Source organism: Sebastes umbrosus, chromosome 4, assembly GCF_015220745.1.
Source record: "Sebastes umbrosus isolate fSebUmb1 chromosome 4, fSebUmb1.pri, whole genome shotgun sequence".
In the NCBI taxonomy this organism is placed as follows: Eukaryota; Metazoa; Chordata; class Actinopteri; order Perciformes; family Sebastidae; genus Sebastes; species Sebastes umbrosus.
Window position 1 is genome coordinate 7351288 of NC_051272.1, and position 20981 is coordinate 7372268.

At 39.2% G+C, this 20981-nt stretch overlaps 1 protein-coding gene across 1 annotated transcript; it reads right to left on the reverse strand.

Moving 5' to 3' along the window:
• Positions 1-3568: 3568 nt before the first annotated feature.
• On the reverse strand, positions 3569-18248 carry rassf9 (Ras association domain family member 9). The gene is made up of 2 exons (XM_037768751.1): positions 17909-18248; positions 3569-6536 (listed from the first exon to the last, which is right to left on the reverse strand). The coding sequence occupies exons 1-2, from the start codon at positions 17953-17955 to the stop codon at positions 5285-5287; spliced, it is 1299 nt and encodes a 432-aa protein (XP_037624679.1). The 5' UTR covers positions 17956-18248; the 3' UTR covers positions 3569-5284.
• Positions 18249-20981: the final 2733 nt, after the last annotated feature.

Genomic DNA, 20981 nt, shown 5'->3' on the forward strand with positions numbered 1-20981 from the left:
AGTTTATTACTCCTTGGGCTCTTTTATCAAATGATTCATGCGTTTTGGACGGGATGGCACTCCAGATTTGTTTTTGATTGAGGCAATTAAACTCAATGCCCTTGAAGTACTTTGACAAGTCCTGATTCGTCCAAGTTAAACACAAATGTGACTGAGATTGGCTGACGGGACCGCTGCAGGGCCACTGCATGAACTTCACTTAATGTCACTTAATGCTTTTTTTGGTCCCATTTCACCCTCAACTCACTGTCAACAAATTCAGTGCCGCATTTTAGTAAATGTGGAGGAGATGAAGGTCACAATTGATGAATTGAGGCAACAACGATTGGAAAGATTGATATTTGCTTTCGGCATAATCATAAAATAATCACACATAATCAAATGAAGTTTACTGTCAGGTGTGTTGTGGGAACAGATGCAGTGCAGGATTTTTGGCACATGCACAACATGACGTATGGCTCTCTTGAAAAACAGAACGTGTGAAGACAAAAAGGATGTTTTTGCCTGCTTCTTGAGGAACCGCCTGACTCCACTGCAATGTCATGCAGATATTATGTATCCTAAAAGTGTTTCAAATGTCGGATCTTTCTTCACTAATCACTAATCAACTTTCAAATGTGATTATATCTACATAATTTGATATTATATCTACATAGGGAGCTGTTCCTCTTCACGGAACCGGCTGCCGTGTTTCTACAGTAACCCAGAACGAACAAACCAAATCCTGGCGAAAACATGGAAACACTAAAATGCAAAAGGCATTGGGCCTTTCGCATTTTAGTGTTTCCATGTTTTCGCATCGGCCACCGTAGTTCTCGTACACACTTAGCACATTGGAGAAGTTTCAGTTGGTTGGAATCTGCAACCTCAACGCTAAATGCTGACAAATCCAACCTTTTAAATATGCTTTTGTCAAGTGAAGGTAGAGGAATAAAATAAAGAATGAAGCTTTTTTCCTTCATCAATTGCCCTACCAAGACTTTTGATGATAAGTATATCCATAAAAAGAGACATAAAATGACATAGATTGGTAGCTCTAATTGTAGCCTATTACATCCGATTGTATGGTTTAATTTAGTGTGTTCTAAGATGGACAAAATATTTTTACTTTTCAATGCTGATAAATCCAAATAGTGCAAGATGGTGCTAAATAAAGGCTGCTGAAATGTGTTAATTGACAATTAGGTCTTGTTTTTCTCTTGTGGTGAAAGCTTCCCAACAAGATCAAACACGCTGTTACAAATACAAAGGTCTGTGAAAAAAGATAGGAGTGCAGTACAGGTTGAGAAAATAATACAGTGAAAGCCAAATTTATCATTCCCTTTTGAGATGAGCAATACCGTATGTGTTCCATATGCTGTGATCAGTCTGTAACATATTTATAAATATTTTTCTGGCTGTATATACATATACTGTTTAAAGGGGACATATGAAAAACTAATTTTCCAGTGCTTGTGCTCATACATTTGGGTATCCGGAGTGCATACCAACCCTCAAACTGTGAAATAAGATGACCTAGTCAGTTTTTTATGGACTGCCTAGATCAGAAAATATGTGATTCAACAAGCCATTCAGATTTGGCTCCCCTTATATGTTATAATATATCGCCCACAGCTTGAGAACTACCTGCACTATGTTTTTTCTCGCTAGCAAATCAGAGCAGACTGGGCTTTTTCCGGAGGGGGTCTGAAAGAGACAGGCGCTAAAACGGAGCGTTTCAGACAGAGGGTGAATACAGGTATATTCAGACAGACAAGCATGAGAAAAATATTGTTTTTTGAACATTAAAGCATGTAAACATCTTCTAGTAGAAACTCTAAACACAAATATGAACCTGAAAATGAGCAGGATATGTCCCCCTTTAAAATGTCAACTTTTCATCGTCAGCACTGGAATCGCAGCTGATAACAAATGATGGTTTACTCGAGCTGGCCAGTCATCGTAACTGGGAGGGCTGAACACAGACAGGTTTGCAGTCAGCCTAATTGCCATTTTGGTCAGTGTAATTACTGTTGTCAGCAAACACACTTGCAAGTTGGCAAGTCTTTGAATTGCTGATCAGCGGGAGAGAGAAGAGGTAAATATTACCTGCAGCCTCCCTGCAAACAGGAAGTGAAGTCACACTGCAGCAAGGGGACCACCAGTTTATGAGGGTAGGAAAAAAGTAATGCAAATACCAAATATTATTTGGGGACAAAGTATGGATAGTTTAACGAGAGACTCCCATTTTCACTCCCAGCTCTCTCTCGGTTTCCTCCCTGGTCCCTGATTTATGGCAAGTTTTTGCACCTTTTTTTCCTTTTCATCATCTCAACCTGTTTCTGGCACTGTACAGCGTGACGACAATAGAGCTACACCAAATGTTGCTTCCCGTTGTCGCGTTGCGTCTTAAAGGGCCTTGAGTGAGTGAAAGATGGAGAGAACTACTAAGAGAAAAAGAAAAACTGAAGCAGGTCAAAAATAATAATAATGAATAAATTATAACTGAAAAATTGTCTATGCCAGTGATTCACACAAGTTCACCCCAGAGGAGTAAATTATTCAATTTTCTTTCCTGAGAATTAAAATTAAATTAAAAGTAGGCCTAATTAGCATAAAAATGCTGTTACAGTGCACTTATTATTTTTTTTAATTTTCATTCTGAAAAATCACAAGAATGCAGGAAAACTCTGAAACTACATTTTTTTCTAGGGTAGGACCCAGAAAAGGTTTTGAAATCCTCCCTTTTTTTGAGGTCGCAAGGTTGGCAAGAATGAAAGTATGTTAAAAAAAAAAGTTTTAATTTAAAGGCCCACACTATTTCAAAGTCTCTGTAATCTGAGGCTTTTACAATCTGCCAAGGATTGGATATATACACATACCCCGGGCTTTGTTAAACTTCTTTTGGTGCTTTAACAGCAACTAATATGAGAAAGTTCAGGGAGGTCCTTCATCGGTGCATTTCATTATATAGGCCATGTATGCCATTTGAGAACGGCAGGTGCCTCGACATGTCTGTCAATAAAATAATGAGGTGAACCGAGTGTGTCTGGTTTTACAAGCCTCCCTTCAACAACAGACTCAAGTCATTCAACATTCCTTTCCTTTTTAAAATTCCCCCCCAACTCAACCCGGGTCTGATTTGCATTAGAATATAAATGTCTACAAAGTGTCCAGCTTGGTGCGTATACCTGTTGGTGAAACATGCTACAAGTACCGTAATAAACCCCTGTTCCATCAACAAGTGAGAGGCACCGGTGCAAGATTGTTCACATTGTAAGATCTCTGGCCTTTCATGCTTGGTGGAGTTACTTAGTGGCTCGAAGCGGTGAAGGAGGACGAGGAGAGGAGAGGGGGCGGGGGGGTTAAGCAATTAGTGTGTGAAATAGATATCCTCTGCTTCTCCAGCCCCGCGCTGCCCCGAGTACAAAGTGTTAGTCTGTCAGCAGTACCTTGACAAGAGGAGAGTGCTCGCTGCTGTTTGTGCTTGCCTGCATGGCGACCATCTTGTCTGATTATATGCTGCAGTGACGGGAAGGGGGCTCCGCTCGGCGCTGGCTGTGTCATTTCTCTCTGGTGACTCAGAGCTTTGAGGAATCTATTAAATTTGGCACCTCGACTTGTTTTTCTCTTTGTGTTTTTTTTGCCATTAACACCTTCCAGTACAGCAGCACTGTTGCTAGACCGCATTCAACATGAAATCATCAAAGCCTCGCACCAACAACTCTTTGTGACATTTACAGTATTAGTGTTTATTATGAAAGTTGAAATGTACATTTTGACTTTATCATTTATTTTTTTAGTCATGATTTACACAGATATAATCCAGATATTTGTGTTGCTTTGGCCCTGAATATGATGCAGATGGAGATTATTGCCTCAGAAGGGGAAACAGTCATAATAAAATCTCATCTGTAAAAATACAATTACATGTTAAATAAATATTTTCTGTTATTTTATCAAATTACAAAGTGTGCCTGTGTCATAAGAAACAATCATTTACAGTGTTACAGTAGTATATTTACAGTGTAGCCAAGAGGAATGTTAAATTTTTAACAAATCTTAAATTCTACATCCAAAACAATTACCTATGTGTTTTAATATAAAACATTGTTAATAGACTTATATATGTGTACAAAGAGGTGCAGCTTCATAAATAGTTTGACAACTTAAAGAAGGGAAGGAAGCATACATTCGCCATTATTAAGAAATTAAACAAAAAAAAGTAATTAAGCCTGGTGCACCTTAGACGTGGTTGTGCTGAGGAAAGTCTTTGCTTCTTTAGGTGCAAAAATGTACTCTTAAAAGTCGTCCTACACAGAGATGGACTGTAGTTGGTGCAAACTTAGCTCCAGTTTTGTGCCTTGCATGTATTCTGTTAAAATTAATATATTTTAACTGCACTATTTTATGCCTTAGATTATCATTTTGCTTTTACATTCACTAGTGTGATTTCCCCTTATACATATTTTAGGAATTGTTAAAGGAATCTGAGAACAAAGATTTTCATTGCCAATGACTGCTTGCAGGAATTGACAACTGACAAATAAATAACCTTGAATCTATTCTCGTTACATTTGAGTCACAGACCTGAGCATCCGTTAGCCGTTCAGATAGCCAGGAAGTTATTTAACAAAGCGTGCAGCTGCTTTTGAAGGGATTTTCCAGAATCCTACAATGTTCTTCGGCCCATCTGGATAAAACAAATCTTGTTCACTGAACAAAAATGATTTTAAACCTGTTTTTACAACAAAAGAAAAATATATGAAAAAAGAAAAATAATGGAAATAACATTGTGGCTACCTGATAATCACCTGATAATATATATATATATATATTTTTTAAATTTCGTACAATTCACTTCCAGCTACCATCTCTGTTTTTGTTTGAGGAAATACCTTAAAAACTGCGAAACCAATTACTGTCATTATTGATTGATTATTGATTATTTTCTAATGGATTAACCTTTTTTTCTATTAAATTTCAGAAAATATGCCCATTTTTGTCTAAAACCAAAATATATTTACTATCGTTAATGACAAAGAAAAGCAGCAAAACCTCACATTTGATAAGCTGAAACCAAATGATGGCATGTTTGCTTAAAAAAAATGACTGAAATAAGTTATTTATCATCATGATAATTGCTGATTATTTTCTGTCAATAAACTAATTGCTTCAACTCCAGTTAAAAGATCGGCAGGGATTTCATTTTCCACTTTTAGCTATGTAATGACAACACATGACAGGCACAAACTGGGGCTATAGTGCACACAGGACGATAAATTGCAGGGTCAACTAGGTTTGTTCAAACGTCTGTGTCCAGCGGGGGAGGGAAGTCGAGACACGGTGACAGTGAGTCCTGACTGTGTGTGGAACTAATCCCAGTGTCTGAGTCTGTGTCTGTAACATCTAGAGGGGACAGGCTGTGTTTGAGTTTCACCGTCTGTGAGACGCTGCACTGAGTCTCACTTTTCAGAGGGACAACGCCGGACTTCTCCTCTTCTCCTCCGTCCCCTATTTGCAATGAGCTCAGCTGGGCAGCCAGCTGCCAGCACTCCTGATCCTTGGAGACCAGCGTAGCGTCATAGCACTTCAGCTGCTTGTCTATTTCCGCAGTTTGGTTGTGGAGGGACATGCCGGTGAAGAGGCTGTGTTTCACTTCATCCTGCAGCCTCTTGAGTTCAGCGGCGTAGAACGATTCGTCTGTCTCCGAGGGGATCCAGGAAGCAGCCGCGGCTCCTTCCTGTTCACCGTCCTCATACTGGCTCTGAGGGAAGTTGGCCCTCCTCAGCTCAGCGTCTATGTCCCGGGACAGCTGGAGGATGAGTTCCAGGTGATTCTGAACCTGCAGCTCAAGCTGTTCGACTCCATCGCTGGTGTACAGGTACTCCTGCAGCTGCTCGCCGCTGTGCGCCTCCAAACCCTGACCGCAAGCCTGAGCCAAGGAACTCTCAGACTCGGCTTCCTTCTGCACTTGCAGCTCAAACTGCTCGATGTCTAAATCCACCTCCCTCATGCGCTGGATCTGCTCCCGGATGGTTTGGTCCTGGTTTAGTATAAGCAGTACCATCCGGTCGACCTCGTCAACGCCCAGGGTGCTCTTGCTCTCCTTGTGAAGCTTTTCCAGCTTCCGGAAGGCTTTCTTCACCATTCGCTTTTGCCTCTCCACCGGCAGGGGCTGACCGTGCTCCCATCGCTTTGGCTTGGCCCCCTTGGACTTTCCACCTCTCTGGAAGTTCTGAGGCACAAAATCGCTGGTTTTGACCAGAGTAAACTGGATGAAGGGTCTCTGGTCCCCCCAGGCATGCCAGAGTCTCAGGATTCTGGTGAGAGGAGGCAACGCTCTCTCAAACCCCTTCCACCGCTCAACGAGACAGAAGTCTTTGGGCTCCCCGTGCAGCAGCCGCTTGCTCTCCGGGACTGACTTGTGATCTTCCAGTAACGCATGAATCATATCTACACACGTTGTGTGCTTCGTTACTCCACAGACAACCTTGTCCTCGTTACAGACCGTAACCTGGATCTCCTTTCCTTCCACAGGCTCGGCATCTTTTGTCCTATAAAGAGACAGAAAAACAAAGCTTATACAGCAATTGTGGCTTTGGAATGAAACATTTGGAAGTCTTAACCCCTTAAACTCAACACATATAAACTACACACAGAAGTCATCAACTTGTGTGCAGACAAACAATAAAAAAGTTTTTAAATTGCTTTTTTAAGGTATATTTCTTTGGGTATTTTTAGTCACGCTAGCAACGTGGCTCCAGGAATGGTAACGTTGGTCTGACAGTCAGTTGGTCCACCACTTTGGTCCAGACTGACGCATCTAACAACTATTGGATGGATTCCCTTGAAATTTTGTGCACAAATTGATGGATAAAGCCCCACTGACTTTGGTAATGCCGATTTCACCTCTAGTGCCACCACAAGGTTGACATTTGTGTCTTTCAGTGAAATGTCTTGGACAAACTATTGGATGGGTTGTCATGACATCTGGCGCAAACATTTATGTTCTCCTTTGAACGAATTGGAATAACTTTGGTGATCCTCTGACTTCTCACCTAGCGTCATCATCAGCTCAACATTCCTATTTGCTCAGTAATTTGGTTTGGGACCAAAAACCTGGAAAAACTAATGACGTTCCCATCAGCCTCAACTGTATTTTGTGCTAATTAGCAAATATTAGCACCCCCAACAAGCTAAATTAAGGTGAACATTAAACCTGCGAAAAACATCAGCATGTTTGCATAGTCGTCGTAAGCATGCTGACATTAACATTTAGTCACAAGTACAATCTCCCTGAGGCATTAGTGTGTGTGTAGACACATTCCAATACCCATACTTCTCTACAATTTAGTATGACAGAATAAAGATTTAGTATGTCCCCATACATAGTATGTCAAATGCAGTAGGCTGTGCCAAAAATACCAGGATGTCACACAGCATCAGGTTGCATTTAGCAGTATGCAAGTCAGCATGTTTTTCTGGCTTTTCTAACCCACAATCCTCTGCGCGGCAGAAGATACGTCACATCGACTGAGCCGCCCAGAGAACACAGAGAGATGACAGCCTGACAAAGGGCACAATGTTATGATGAAGTAGTATGCCCCAATTGTATGCATTATTGCATGCAACGGTATGTACTTTGAAAGGGCAGCTTCATTATGTACAGTACTAAAAGTAAAAAGAAAACTATGCAAGTTGGAACGCATCCTCAGTCGTGTTTACCTTTCTTTACTTAAACACCAAAGTATGGTTTATATTTTGTACTATCTTGTCATTTGCAAGTGCCTTCATCATTTCAAGTGTTAATTGTAAAAAATAAACGTTACTTTGCAATTTACTATAGAGAGGTGATGAGGGGATAGGTGGGCGGAATGACACGCAACAAAGGTCCTCTGTCAGAGTTGAACCACGGATGTGGAGATTACATGGTCATGTGTCTTAAAGACGTGGGCCACTGCGACGCTCCAATTAAAAAGTTAACTATAACCATATTTGGTCAATGATTAGTTTTTTTTTAAACAACCAAGTTTATAAAAATAAGTTTTACATCATCAGTTACAGAGCTGCAGTCTGAAGCACACTACTCACATGCTGTCCTACTCGTGCTTTAGAGATCTCCTTTCACTATTCTATAGTTTCTTAAATAGATCCATGTTGATGGTTTTCCATTAGGGTCAATGAGCAGAAAACTACATTCACTCATTTGATGCTCCCTGGCTTGATTCTATTAGACTGTTACTCATCATCTTACTCATCACAGATGATCACTTAATGGTTCAGTTCTGAGCTATTTAACCCCGAGGCCCTCATTACCTTTACGTCTGGACCGTAAAACTTGCTCAAAAATTGACCTCTGATGGGCCGAGGATATCAATTTTTTACATGCTTAATGGACCACCGGTAATATCCAGGACCTAATATCCAGTCATTAAATGATAGGAACTGGCAACGCAGACATCCACAACATGAACAAGTAATCAAATAAGTAGATAACATTGCCAGACTTTTCAATTTGATTTTGAGAAAAAGAATGATGTATCATGTTATTATTTATATGAAAGAAATGTTTGCAGTATTCTGCATTTCATGTGATTAATTGGGTTGACTCTGGTGTACTTTAGCTAGGGAATTACTCATATTTAAAGGTAAATCCTGCTACCAGAGAATGAGTGTTTATATAATATCACTAAGAGACAGAAACTGGAGCTCCTCCTCTAACAGGGAACTGTTGCAATACTGCAGAGCAACATTCCTTCAACTCGAAAAATCAAACGGGCAACACTTTAAACTGCTAACAGTAATAAATCAGAGTGATGCACTTGTAATTCTGGTTCATGTCAAGTTTCATTTACAGCCTACAGAAGAGACATAAGTGAGGGAGTTTAGCTGTAGCTCAGCAAGACACTTTATCTGACATTAACTGGATTGAAATCACGAGACAAAAATTGTTTTACCAACTTTTTTTCCTTTTAAGCATCCTTTCAGTTTGCATTTCAGTTAAAAAATAAAGAGAGAGTTGCATCCAAGGTAGGGCTGTCAATCGGTTTAAATATTTAAATTTGTTGTTCAAAATTCTGTTCAAAATGAACCTTAAAGGGAGATTTGTCAAGTATTTAATACTCTTGTCAACATGGGAGTGGACAAATATGCTTGCTTTATGCAAATGTATGTATATATTTATGATTGGAAATCAATTAACAACACAAAACAATGACAAATATTGTCCAGAAACCCTCACAGGTACTGCATTTAGCATACAAAATATGCTCAAATCATAACATGGCAAACTGCAGCCCAACAGGCAACAACAGCTGTCAGTGTGTCAGTGTGCTGACTTGACTATGACTTGCCCCAAACTGCATGTGATTATCATAAAGTGGGCATGTCTGTAAAGGGGAGACTCGTGGGTACCCATAGAACCCATTTTCATTTACATATCTTAAGGTCAGAGGTCAAGGGACCCCTTTAAAAATGGCCGTGCCAGCTTTTCCTCACAAATTTAGCCCACGTTTGGAGCGTTATTTAGCCTTCTTCCCGACAAGCTAATATGGCATGGATGGACCAATGGATTCCTTAGGTTTTTCTAGTTTCATATGATGCCAGTATTTTCACTCTAGCTTTAAAACTGAGCCCGCTACAGTCTCTGAAAATTGATTGTGTTAATGCGTTAAAGAAATTAGTGGTGTTAAAGCGATATTGCGTTAACACGTTATTATCGTGTTCATTCTGACAGCCCTAATCCAAGGACTAGGGCCTTATCTACAAAACATTTACAAAAAATGTAAAAACTTTTTGATCAAAATCAAATGCTATAGGTGTTCAGCCTGGATATCAGACGTTAGGTGTTGTTCTTCGCCTCAGCATGTTGGTTTCAGATCTGAACCTTGCATCATGTAGCTGCTGGGTCTTTATCTGAGGAGATAACCTTAGCTGACTGCAGCCCACATTAACCACCGGTCGTCACGAGGGAGGGTCGACAAGAATACACATCCTCTGAAGATGATACAGATATTCCCTGCCTGCACGCCAACACAAAGAAGTGAGATGAAGAATTATTCAAACAGGACAACTTAAACGCTGCATTATCTGCTGATTTTACAGTCAGATACCGCAGTGTTTTGGTTCCCACACGGCATGAAAACACACAACCGGAGCATTGTGTAAACTAGCGGTGAATAAGGTCTCAGGAATGCGATACGTACGCAACAATGCAACAGGGCTGGTTAATGGTTATGGAGACCCTTGGAGACGAGCGAGGCAAAGCAAATACCTGAGCTATGCGCAAGCCAAACAAATCCAGCGTGCCTCCGGCAATCAAAGACAACGACCACGGCGACTTTGACCTCAGAGTTTCAGACTGCCACCTACTCTGGAAACACTGCGAACGCTACCGCGGCTCAGGAAAGAAAATAGTGGGTGGACAAAATAAAAGGCCACACCTGTACAATATCATGCAATCTAATACAACAACTCTGCAACACATTATTTGTTTGTCACAACAAATATTGCATATTATAAGCTGTAAAGTGTCAGGAATTTCTGAGCTCATGGTTTGGATTCCCAACCTGTGGAGCTAAACCCCCTAAAGAGGTCACAAAATAAAGTGAGGGGTCAGGAAAGAAGAAAAAGAGGAGAAATACTTTATGTGAAATACTGGATAGTTTTACCTCTTCAAAACGTGTGAAATTAAACAATCTGACGAGGTTATGAGGTAAAATCAGGTGGAACTGCTCCCAAATTATGGACACAAGTAAATGTACTTATGCTGATAAGACACAACTGCATGTTACGCAAGTAGAGTTTTGAGGTACATCATTCTTTTCATTTTATGCTTCTTCATATTTGTACTCCATTTAGAGGGACATAGAGTACCATATTGTACTTTTTAGTCCACCTCATGTACTTAACAGCTGAAGTTATTAGTTGCATTACAGTAAAGAAAATTAAGATTTTTAATACTAAAATGATCATCTAATAAATTATGGTGAATTGTGATAGATTAAACTGCACAGTGATATTTAAATCTTTAAATTTAGCACCATTTTGAGCGATATGCAACATTTAGAGGCTGCGTTCACACACACAAAAAATGATCTGAAAACCTCTCCACAACTGGAAGGCTGGGTCAGAAGTAGAAATGGCTTCGTCTTGAGGCGCAAAAAAGTTCGAGAACCGCTATGGAAGGATGGATGAAAGAATAGATGAAAGAATAGAAGAGGTAAAAGGAAAGGAAGGGAGGGAAGACAGAACATGAACAGTTCAGCATAACTGTACTAAACATCTTTAAATACCTTGCGAAGTACGGAGTTCAAACACTGGCCTAAACATGTGACAAACATGTGTCTATCTGAACATACAGGTGAATAAACACGCCGTACAGACAATTGGATATTTCAGAGAGGGTGACCCAAGCCCTCAGCTGTGCAGGAAGAGGGTACAGCGAGGCGGGGAAACACCTGTATTTGTCCTGGGCCACAATCACCAACGCTCACACAACATCCTGCCACCACAGTTCAATGGACAGAGGGAGGAAGGGGAAAAATGGATTGTAGACCGGTCACTGTGGTCTGTTTTCAAACTCCACGCTAATGTGAAGAAAGTGTTGACAAATCTACAAATCGAGGTCTGGAACAAAACTTTTCACGTCGAGCTAAAGTGTTAAAAATGAAGCGTACGTCAGAGGCTGATCTGAAACTTAAATGGCATCAAAAAAGGAATATAACATTCATATTTCATTCATTCATGACCATGACTTTCATGATATTGGATTATCAGCAAGCTAACTATCTTACCAATGTTGCTATAGGTTAATTTGGGTTGTCTGAAATTAAAAGGAAAAGCTATGTTTTTGAGGTGGCTTCATAACATGGCTTAGGTCTGACTTACTTGTTGACTTTTTAAATTGGCTACTAAACCGTAGCACAGTCAAAGTCAACCAATGAGAATATTTTGGCTTTCTAAGCTCAGTTTTTGTGTGTGTATAAAAACATGGACGCACACTAGCACCTGTGACACCACAAATTAGGGCTGGGAAATATATCAATATTATATCGATATTGTGATACGGGACTAGATATCATAATAGATTTTGGATAATATGGCATAAGTGTTGTCTTTTCCTGGTTTTAAAGGCTGTATTACAGTAAAGTGATGTAATTTTCTGAACTTACCAGATTGCTCTAGTTGTTCTATTATTTGCCTTTACCCACTTAGTTATTATATCCACATCCACAAAAATCTCATTGCGTAAATCTTTTGTAACAGCACCAATGGTCAATCCTACAATATAGTCACAATATCGTTATCAAGCTATCTGGTTAAACATATTGTGATATTTAATATTCTCCATATCGCCCAGCCCTGCCACAAATAGATTCAGCTTTTTCTGGAAGTTTAGGCCTAGTTGTATCTGTAGGAGGAGGGAGCGACAACAACAGCAGCAGCTGACTGTGATAGGCTGAGACACACATCAATCAAGAAAAGACAAGCTGTAGTGTACTATATGTTTCTCTAAGCCTCGCCATCTCCTTAACGGAGCAATCATTCACATACTTTATCTGCCATTAAGACTAATTAAATGTAGAACTCGTAGAAAAAAAATGTTCTGAGTTTGGATTTCAAAAGAAATACTGGAATATTTTTCACTTTTGAGCTGTTTGTAGGTTGAAAGTCAGATTCTTTAAGACTACAAAACTGTATCATTTTCTGAAGGCAAACATTTGGATGAGACTGATGGTATCAGTCTGGGAGTGCCAAAAACCCCTAACCCTCTTGAGTCAACCACTCCCTGCCAGGACAAACATAAATACTGCACGCTCCACTGGACTGATTTCATCGCAGCTAATACGTTCATAATATGGGCTGTCACTTTGGCTGCCATTTGATATTCATAGTTTGGGATTAATCTGTGGTTCCAGACGCAACAAATTAGGGTGACCCTCATAGGTCACAGCTTTGGGGCGATAAATGACGAAGCTGAACCTCTGATTGGAAACGTGCCAATAGAATTAGGACGTATGATGATGAATAGAAATATTCAAACATAAAGTTGTATAAAGGATGGATACTGTGAAAAGGATAACACAGGACGGGTTAGACCTCAACATGTCACACTTGAGTGAACCCAAGAAACCTGAGCAGACCTGCTTGACCTCCATTTGAACTACAAGCTGAGAAAACCCGCTGAGACATCAGACATGCGGGAGGAAACCACATTTTAAATTATATGAATTTTCAGCACAAGTTTGTGCGTGGGACGATTACGTTACAGCTCCACCGCGGTGGCACGGCTCTCTTCATTGTAATACTCATAATGACAGCCTTGTAGATATGAACAATTGCCTCTGTGTAATAAATTTGCGAGCTACAAGTTTCCACAAAGGACTGCACGCTGGTGGTTCGAACTAGTCATAACAAATGACAGAATTACAGCTTTGCAGTGTCTCAGCGTGTTTTCTCTCAGATCAATGGTGATGCAGATAGTTCCAACAGAACAAAGCTGTGAACGCATATCAGCATATATATCCTGTAGCCATTACTGCCAACATATTCTGACTTTCCATCAATGGAATGAACGTTTTGATTAGTCAGGTGGCGATGAAATTATAGGTTACAACTGAAAAACATCAGCACTGTAAGCCTGATACAAACTGTAAATCATTCCTGCTGGGAACTCTATTAAAGAAGAACACCGCCTAAATTAAGAGTTCCAACATGTTATTTCCATGGCCTAGGAAAGCTCAATCAATATTTGTGAACATAAGCTACTCTCTCTCAAAGTCAGAAACCGGAGAAGGTAGTCTCAAACTGGTGATGTCATAGGGTATAAAGAATGGAGCTGCTCTACTGACAATGAATGAGAATGGTTTGTGATGCTTACAGCAATGAAAAATTACATTTAAACAAGCCATACTAGCAGCTCTGTGAGGCTGGGCTTTATAGGCACATTAGTGCATGTTTTAGCATTATAGCATATGGTTACATTTGCGAATGAGCAATAAACACAAAGTGCAGCTGAGGCTGATGGGAATGAAATCAGTTTTGCAGGAATGTAGTCATAAACAATATGTTGACCTTATGATAGCTATATGCATGAACGTTTGTACCAAATTTCATGACAATCCATCCAATAGCTGACAGCGAGACATCTCACTACTACAGGAAAAGTCAGTGGATCACCAACGTTGTTTTATGGCATCCATCCAACAGTTTTTGAGATATTTTAGACTGGACTGAAGTAGTGGACCGACCGACTGCCATCGCCATCCATAGAGGCACAACGCCAGAGTTGCATCTCTCTCTAGACAATGTCTTTGTTACTCTGTCTGGATAATCCACAGACCTCACTGGGAGTGTTCATGGATCTAATTTATTCAAAAGAAATAAGAAAGTTGTTTAACTATTTGAGGTTTGGGTGGACCAACGCTTTAAAATCAGTTCAGTTTCACAGTGTACAAAGTGGTCTGCTTTGACCACTTTGTGCACTGTGAAACCGACCCAAACTAAATAGAAAATGAACCAAAAGTATCAATTTAACTCTGATTAGGACTAGCCAAACCGACTTGTGAAAGCACCCTTAGAGGCCTCGAGTTGGAGTGCCATCCAATGTACTGTATGGCTTTAAAAACAAATAAAAGAACCTTAAAATCAATCCTGTATTTGACAGGTAGCCAGTGCAGGGATGGCACTACCGGTGTGACTACTACTACTGGTGACTACTTGGTTCATTTTAGGAAAAGATCGTGGTGGTAGTGGTGTAACATACGCACGGAAGTTAAGTGACTAATAAGTCAACGTTGACTTCTGGTTTCACATGGGGTATGAACACTAGTCTCCTGGGCGATATACTGTATACTGTACTTGAATTACAGTGCATTACTTTCCATAGGTTTAGCTCCAACCGGTGTATGAGAACAGCCTGCATCAAATTACAGACACATGACCTTTGCAGTGTTTCCATATAGTAAACATTCAGACATTTCCCAAAATAATTAAAGCAGACCGGCCACCACACAGCTCTGAGTTTACCCATCAAGTTTGAAAAAAAATTCATCTGACCTGCTGGTCATGAAGCCACAGAAGGCCAGCATACCACTCACAAAAACATAGATGTACAGTATAAATATATAGGATGGGGAAGGTATTTTCTGTGTCTGGTTTGTATAATAGTAGAAATGTACACAGAGCATGTAGCAGATACAGGACAGGAGATGCTTCCTCTCTCTTATCTGAAAGAGGATGAGGGATCAGCGAGGAAATAACATCACTTCTCTATCTGAATATGTTGATCTGTGGGATGACTCCCACTCCGATAGGCATCTGTGAGCAGAGACACAACACGCCCTTCCCTTCCCTTCCTCTGTGACACCGCCCACCCCCTCTTATTCCTCTTCCCCCCCAGCAGCTCCGTGAATCACCAAATAAGCTCAGTGAAAATAAAACGGCTTACCCTCTTTCAACACAATTTGCTATAATTTTTTTTATCGTCTGCTTTGGCCTGCTAATTTGTGTTAACCAAACGATTTCAGCGGCTAATTGGTCCCGTGCACAATGCTGTCACGCTGCTGCATTGCTTTGGTCACACATGTCAGTGGCTGGCAACCATTTCAAACCCTTTGAGGCCTGTACGTGCCGGTTCGTGATGACGAAGAGTGCTAAAACGAACGTTGTCAGCTGTAATTAACATTGATTTCGAGAGTTCGTCAAAGTTCTGATGTTTCAACTCCACATCAGCTTCATCTCGTCACTCTTTTTTCGCAGAGCGAGTCAAAGCGGGTCTCGAGAAATCAGGCGTTTGACACATCTACAGATCCAAACACTTGAGGTAATTATAGGTGCCGCAATGGTAATTACTACACAACATAAAAAATAAGACACCCACTGGAGACAGCCTCAGTCAGACTGTTTGAAGTTATCAAAGCTCTGCGTGATGTGAAAATACATCCATTCTGCTGCGGGTGCCACTGTCAAAGAGTTTTTTTTACAGTCATTTATTATAAAAGCCTGTTTTTATTTCTGAACTTAATCCAAAGCCTTTCCCGCTGAGTTTGGTGGTGAATGAGTCTTAATGAGTAAAGCTAATGAAAACAGCTCCTTGCCCACAATTAAAAACCTCCCTGATCCCGGTCTTGGCAATACGAATCCTGTCTGCACCCGGCGAGGGATTGGATCATGACCTAAATACTCCGAAAGAGAAACTCTGTTTACCAACTCTGCACAACAAAAGTCTGCAGTCAACAGTCCTAATAGAATTTGTGCACCAATAACGGAGGACAGCTTGTGGCTCGGTGAATCTAATTTTCCCACCTTTTGAGAAGCAGAGGTTGAGATCCCAGCTGCAGCCAGGGGCACATCAAAAGGCCGAGACTATATAGCCACTCAAGGAAATTGCTGAAGCAAATTATACGAGTGTTGATGAGAGGATCTCTCTCGACTTTGACTCTGGTGTCCCAGATGAAACACGTATTAAAAATAACATCTTTGTAGTAATTACAGAGCAAGAGAAGGTGAAAGCTCTTATAAGTTGATGTAAAAACACAGTGTCCTTTGACAGGACCGAGAACCTCTATTAAAGGGCTCAAACTTTCCATAATAACTCACAACTTCTTACAGCAGCTTCATTAGGTGAGAATGTCACGTTATGTGGAAAAATTTAACTATATGCATTAAAAAAGGGGTGAAAGTTACATCCCCCTGCCTTAAATACTCCCACAACTACCACATATTACCCTTATGATGGCAACACACATGCATAATGGGCTTCTTAACGCTGCTTGGTGTTGGTTTAAGGGGAGACATGGTCTTTCATGCACTGGTGAATTTAGAGATTTGGGGCTATTTTGCTGCCATAACATGTCTTCTTTCAGACAAGTGGAAAGAAAACATCCAAAATACACATTTAGGTATTTATTTTTACTACTTTGCGTCCGTAGATTTCTCCTAAATTCACCTAAAGTTAGCAATAGATAATGCCTCATTTGCATATTTAAACATAGAATTTCAGAAAACTTGTAATACAACACATAATTGTCTTAATGTAAGTAATCAAGTGGAAGTTTCATGGCGATATCTGTTAGTTAACATGTTTTACCCTTTTCACCTGTAGTGTCTTGTAAAATGTGTGGGATTTTACAATCCATATTGTAAAATTGAGTTTTTTTTCTCAGACTCTGAATCAGAAATCTCCACTTCAGTAGCACGAACAACCACCAAACTTTCCAGTTTTATTCCTATCTACAGTATATTCTGAAGGTTTTTACAGAGGGGTTTGTTCATATATCATTCATAGCCTGATTTATAGAACATTATATTCCTAAAAAACATGGCTGACTCTAATGTGTCAACAAAATGAAACAAGAATTTTGAACTTGGCTTTATCCAAAGTTCAGATTTATGTTTTAATATAATAAGATAATGCATCATTTGCATATTCAAACACACATTTTCAGAAAACTTGTAAGACAAAAAATAAATATCTTAATGTAAGTGAACAACTGGGGAAGTCTCATGGTAATATGTATTTTCTACCTTATTCACCTGGGGTGCCTCCCTTTAAAACAACAATTGTGTTAGATGGTTATTAATAACCCTGACCAAAACAAAAAATCCCAAAACAAAAAAGCTATAACCTAATATTCCTAGGAAGTTTATATGGTGTTATGTGGTTGTTAACAGTGTTTAATTGTGCATTTGTCTCACATTAAGGTGTATTTTATGTCCCACTTTATCACCATGTTGCTGTGTATTTACTTTAACTTGGATATAAAAAACAAACTGCTTCAATAGTTTAGCCTCCTCGTGCAGCTCACTCATAATCCTCCCTCCTCCACAGTAACAGAGCTTCTCCTCAATGACCGAACAGAAACACACTCAACAGGTTTCCAGTCCAGAAACAGAGAAGCTCTCTCACTCATCATCAAATTACCTGTTTTTCTGTCGAGCTTTCAGGAAGTTTTTTCCAAACGGAGCCATGACTCAGGAGCACGAAGGAAACAACAGACCAGCAGCAGCAATCCGATAAAAAAGCCTTACAGTCCCAGCATGGCAGGACGACGAGCACTTTGTGGAGTGTTTGAGAAGTTGAAGGGTGTTCAGACTGCTGCTACTCTGTCCAACCCATCCGAGAGCAGAGGGAGGTGTTTCCCACACTATACTGTGACATTTATTGGCTGTTCCCTTCCACTCCACCTGCAGTAACAACCTGAGAAAATACCACCGAGGAAAAATACAAGAGAAAGTAATCAAAGTCACATTGTAAAGTGAAAACAGCAAAACACTGGGGAATAAAACAAAAAGTTAGATTAAACTCATCAAGTGAAAAGTTCATAAGAGAGGATATGACATTATGATACCAGAAAGTGCAGAAACATGATGAATGGATATGAATATGATGCACATTTTGGACTAGGCTTATTTAAAACTAAAAATGTCCCCAAAACTTCCATATGCACAAATATTATTACAAAAAATAGATAATAGAATATACAGAATAACAAATTATTAAATGCAGAGCAGTAAACGTGCACAGTTCTGCACATTGGTTTCATTTATCTACAAATATTTAACACTGGGGATTAAAACAAAGTCAGATTAAACTCATTATTAAGAGGAAAGTTCATAAGAGAGGATATGAAATTATGATACCAGAAAGTGCAGAAATCCCATCAGGAATATGATGCACATGTTGGACACAACCCATTTAAAAATAAAATGTATTTCAATTAACTTATTTGTTGATTTCATTTATTATTACTCTCGTATTTTTGTTATTTTTTTTTGTTATGTGTGTTTTTTTTTTGTTGTTTTTTTAACTCTACTTTTTCTTTTTGTCATTATTAATAGTGTTATTTCTTTTCTTGGTTTTGTTTTGGTTTTGAATGTTGAGGTTGTTTTCTTTAGTGTACTTGATGGGTTTGTCTGTAAAGCTCATCTACTTTAAAAGTTGGTTTATAGACTGTTGTAAATACAAACAGTGGATTGCATATATGAAAACAGCCTTGAAAAAAGGAAAAAATAAAGTATAAAAAAAATTAAAACAAATTAAATGTCCACAAAACTACCATATGCACAAATATTATATAAAAAAAAATGGATGTCAGAATTTACAGAATATTTGTCATTCCATGCAGAGCAGTAAACATGTACAGTTCTGCACATTGGTTTCGTTTATCTACAAATATTTCTAAAAGTGCAACGAGGAAGCAAAATGTAAAACCCTGAGCTGCAGTGCAGGACATGCAGAGGAACATGAGACCTCTTGGGATGTTTACTAACTGGCTCTCCCTGCTGGATACAAATGACAAAGATGAAAATTCAGACATGAGAGGAATGCATTCTGCTTCAACTCCAGTCTCACTGAGGGGTTTTGAAGCCGTTCCAACTTGATATTTACTCTACTGTATATTAAAGGGATATAATTCTCTGTGGGGACCAATTAGTGTGAATATGGACAAGTGCTAGACTCACTTTGTGGTTTTAAATCAAAGTGGATCTTTTTGATAGTGTACCACATTATACATACCGTGTTTTTCAGTTACCTTTTTATATGATTGCACTTCAAGGCATCAACGTTTAAGATGCCAGATTACTCTTGTTTTGTGTTTAGTAATGAAAGCCAATTAGAGATCATCATAATTACTGAAATGTGTAGCCAAGCATAGTTAATTATGTGTGGCCCTACAAAGCCAAAAATCAGTCATTTACACATCAGTCATAAACAATAAATTACTTTAATTATGTACTGGAAAAGTTTACTGCAGACAGGAATGCTAATAATATTTAATTTATAACATTTATGTGATAATTTTTTTTTCATTTGAAGTCCAAACCATAAAATAGCACCTGAAACAGACTACTAGAATATGTGGTGAACTTTAAATGGGAAATCCCTGTTTAAAGACATTGCATAACCTTCATCTCTTAACTATAAATACACATCAGATATGTTGCTGAAATATTATTAAATGTCACAAAAAATAAGAGGAAAGGATCTAATGTAGATCCTTGTGGGACTCCGTAGTAACTTCAGAATATTGGTATGAGAAAGCCATAACATAATAACTGCCACACCAGCAAATGATTCAGGGGTAAAGCCAGAATTTAATGGACGACCGTTTTTACTTTTATTTCTTTGGGTTTTTATTAAGGAGCTGTTCACATTTCTCTTATCTTTATTTGCTGTAAGGGAGTGATCCTCACCTGTGGTGCAAAGAGCGGATCTGTTTAAATTATGCATATTCAATATCTAGTGGATTTGAAATTGAATGATAAAAAAGGAACTACAATGACGATTATATTTTTTTAAACTGCTTTTTTAAACCCAGCTCAAGCCAACATGGAAGAAGAGTCTTTAAAGCGCTAAAAAGTCTAAATGTGAGCATCTAAAATTTTGTGACAACTGGACAAACTCCATCTGCTGATGAAGATCACACAATATAATCAAAAGTTCCAGAATAGCCACTAAATGGACCTTGTGGTGAGACCTCTCAAATAAAAGCATATTTCAAAAGGACGACTTTATTTGAGATTATCAATAATATATAAAGTCTATGTCCAGGATCATTTTTAATGCAGAAGTTTTTTCTACTTTTTCCAGATATTAATAACTGGACTTATCACTATGACTCGTGTCTTTAGCTGACATTGATTTGGTTTGTTAGTCTAGACAATCACCTGTTGCTTTGAAAAGACACATCATTCGCAAAAGAAAAAAAAAAGATATGTTTGAGCACATCTTCCCCAAATAATGAGACAAAGAGTGAATGTTTGTCGTGCATCCTCCCACACCACCGCTGCATCCCATCCCTGTGAGACAAGTACAAAACAAACCTCAGACTGTGTGCATTCGTGAGGTGAAATAACCAAATCCACCAGAGCTTGACGCAAAAACTAAAAAAAACATTCGCCTTGTGATGCCAAAGTGACGTCTGATGAAACGGTGACACGGGAGGGGAGAGATGATATGAAGAAGAGACTGATGGGTGGATGGAGGGATGGAT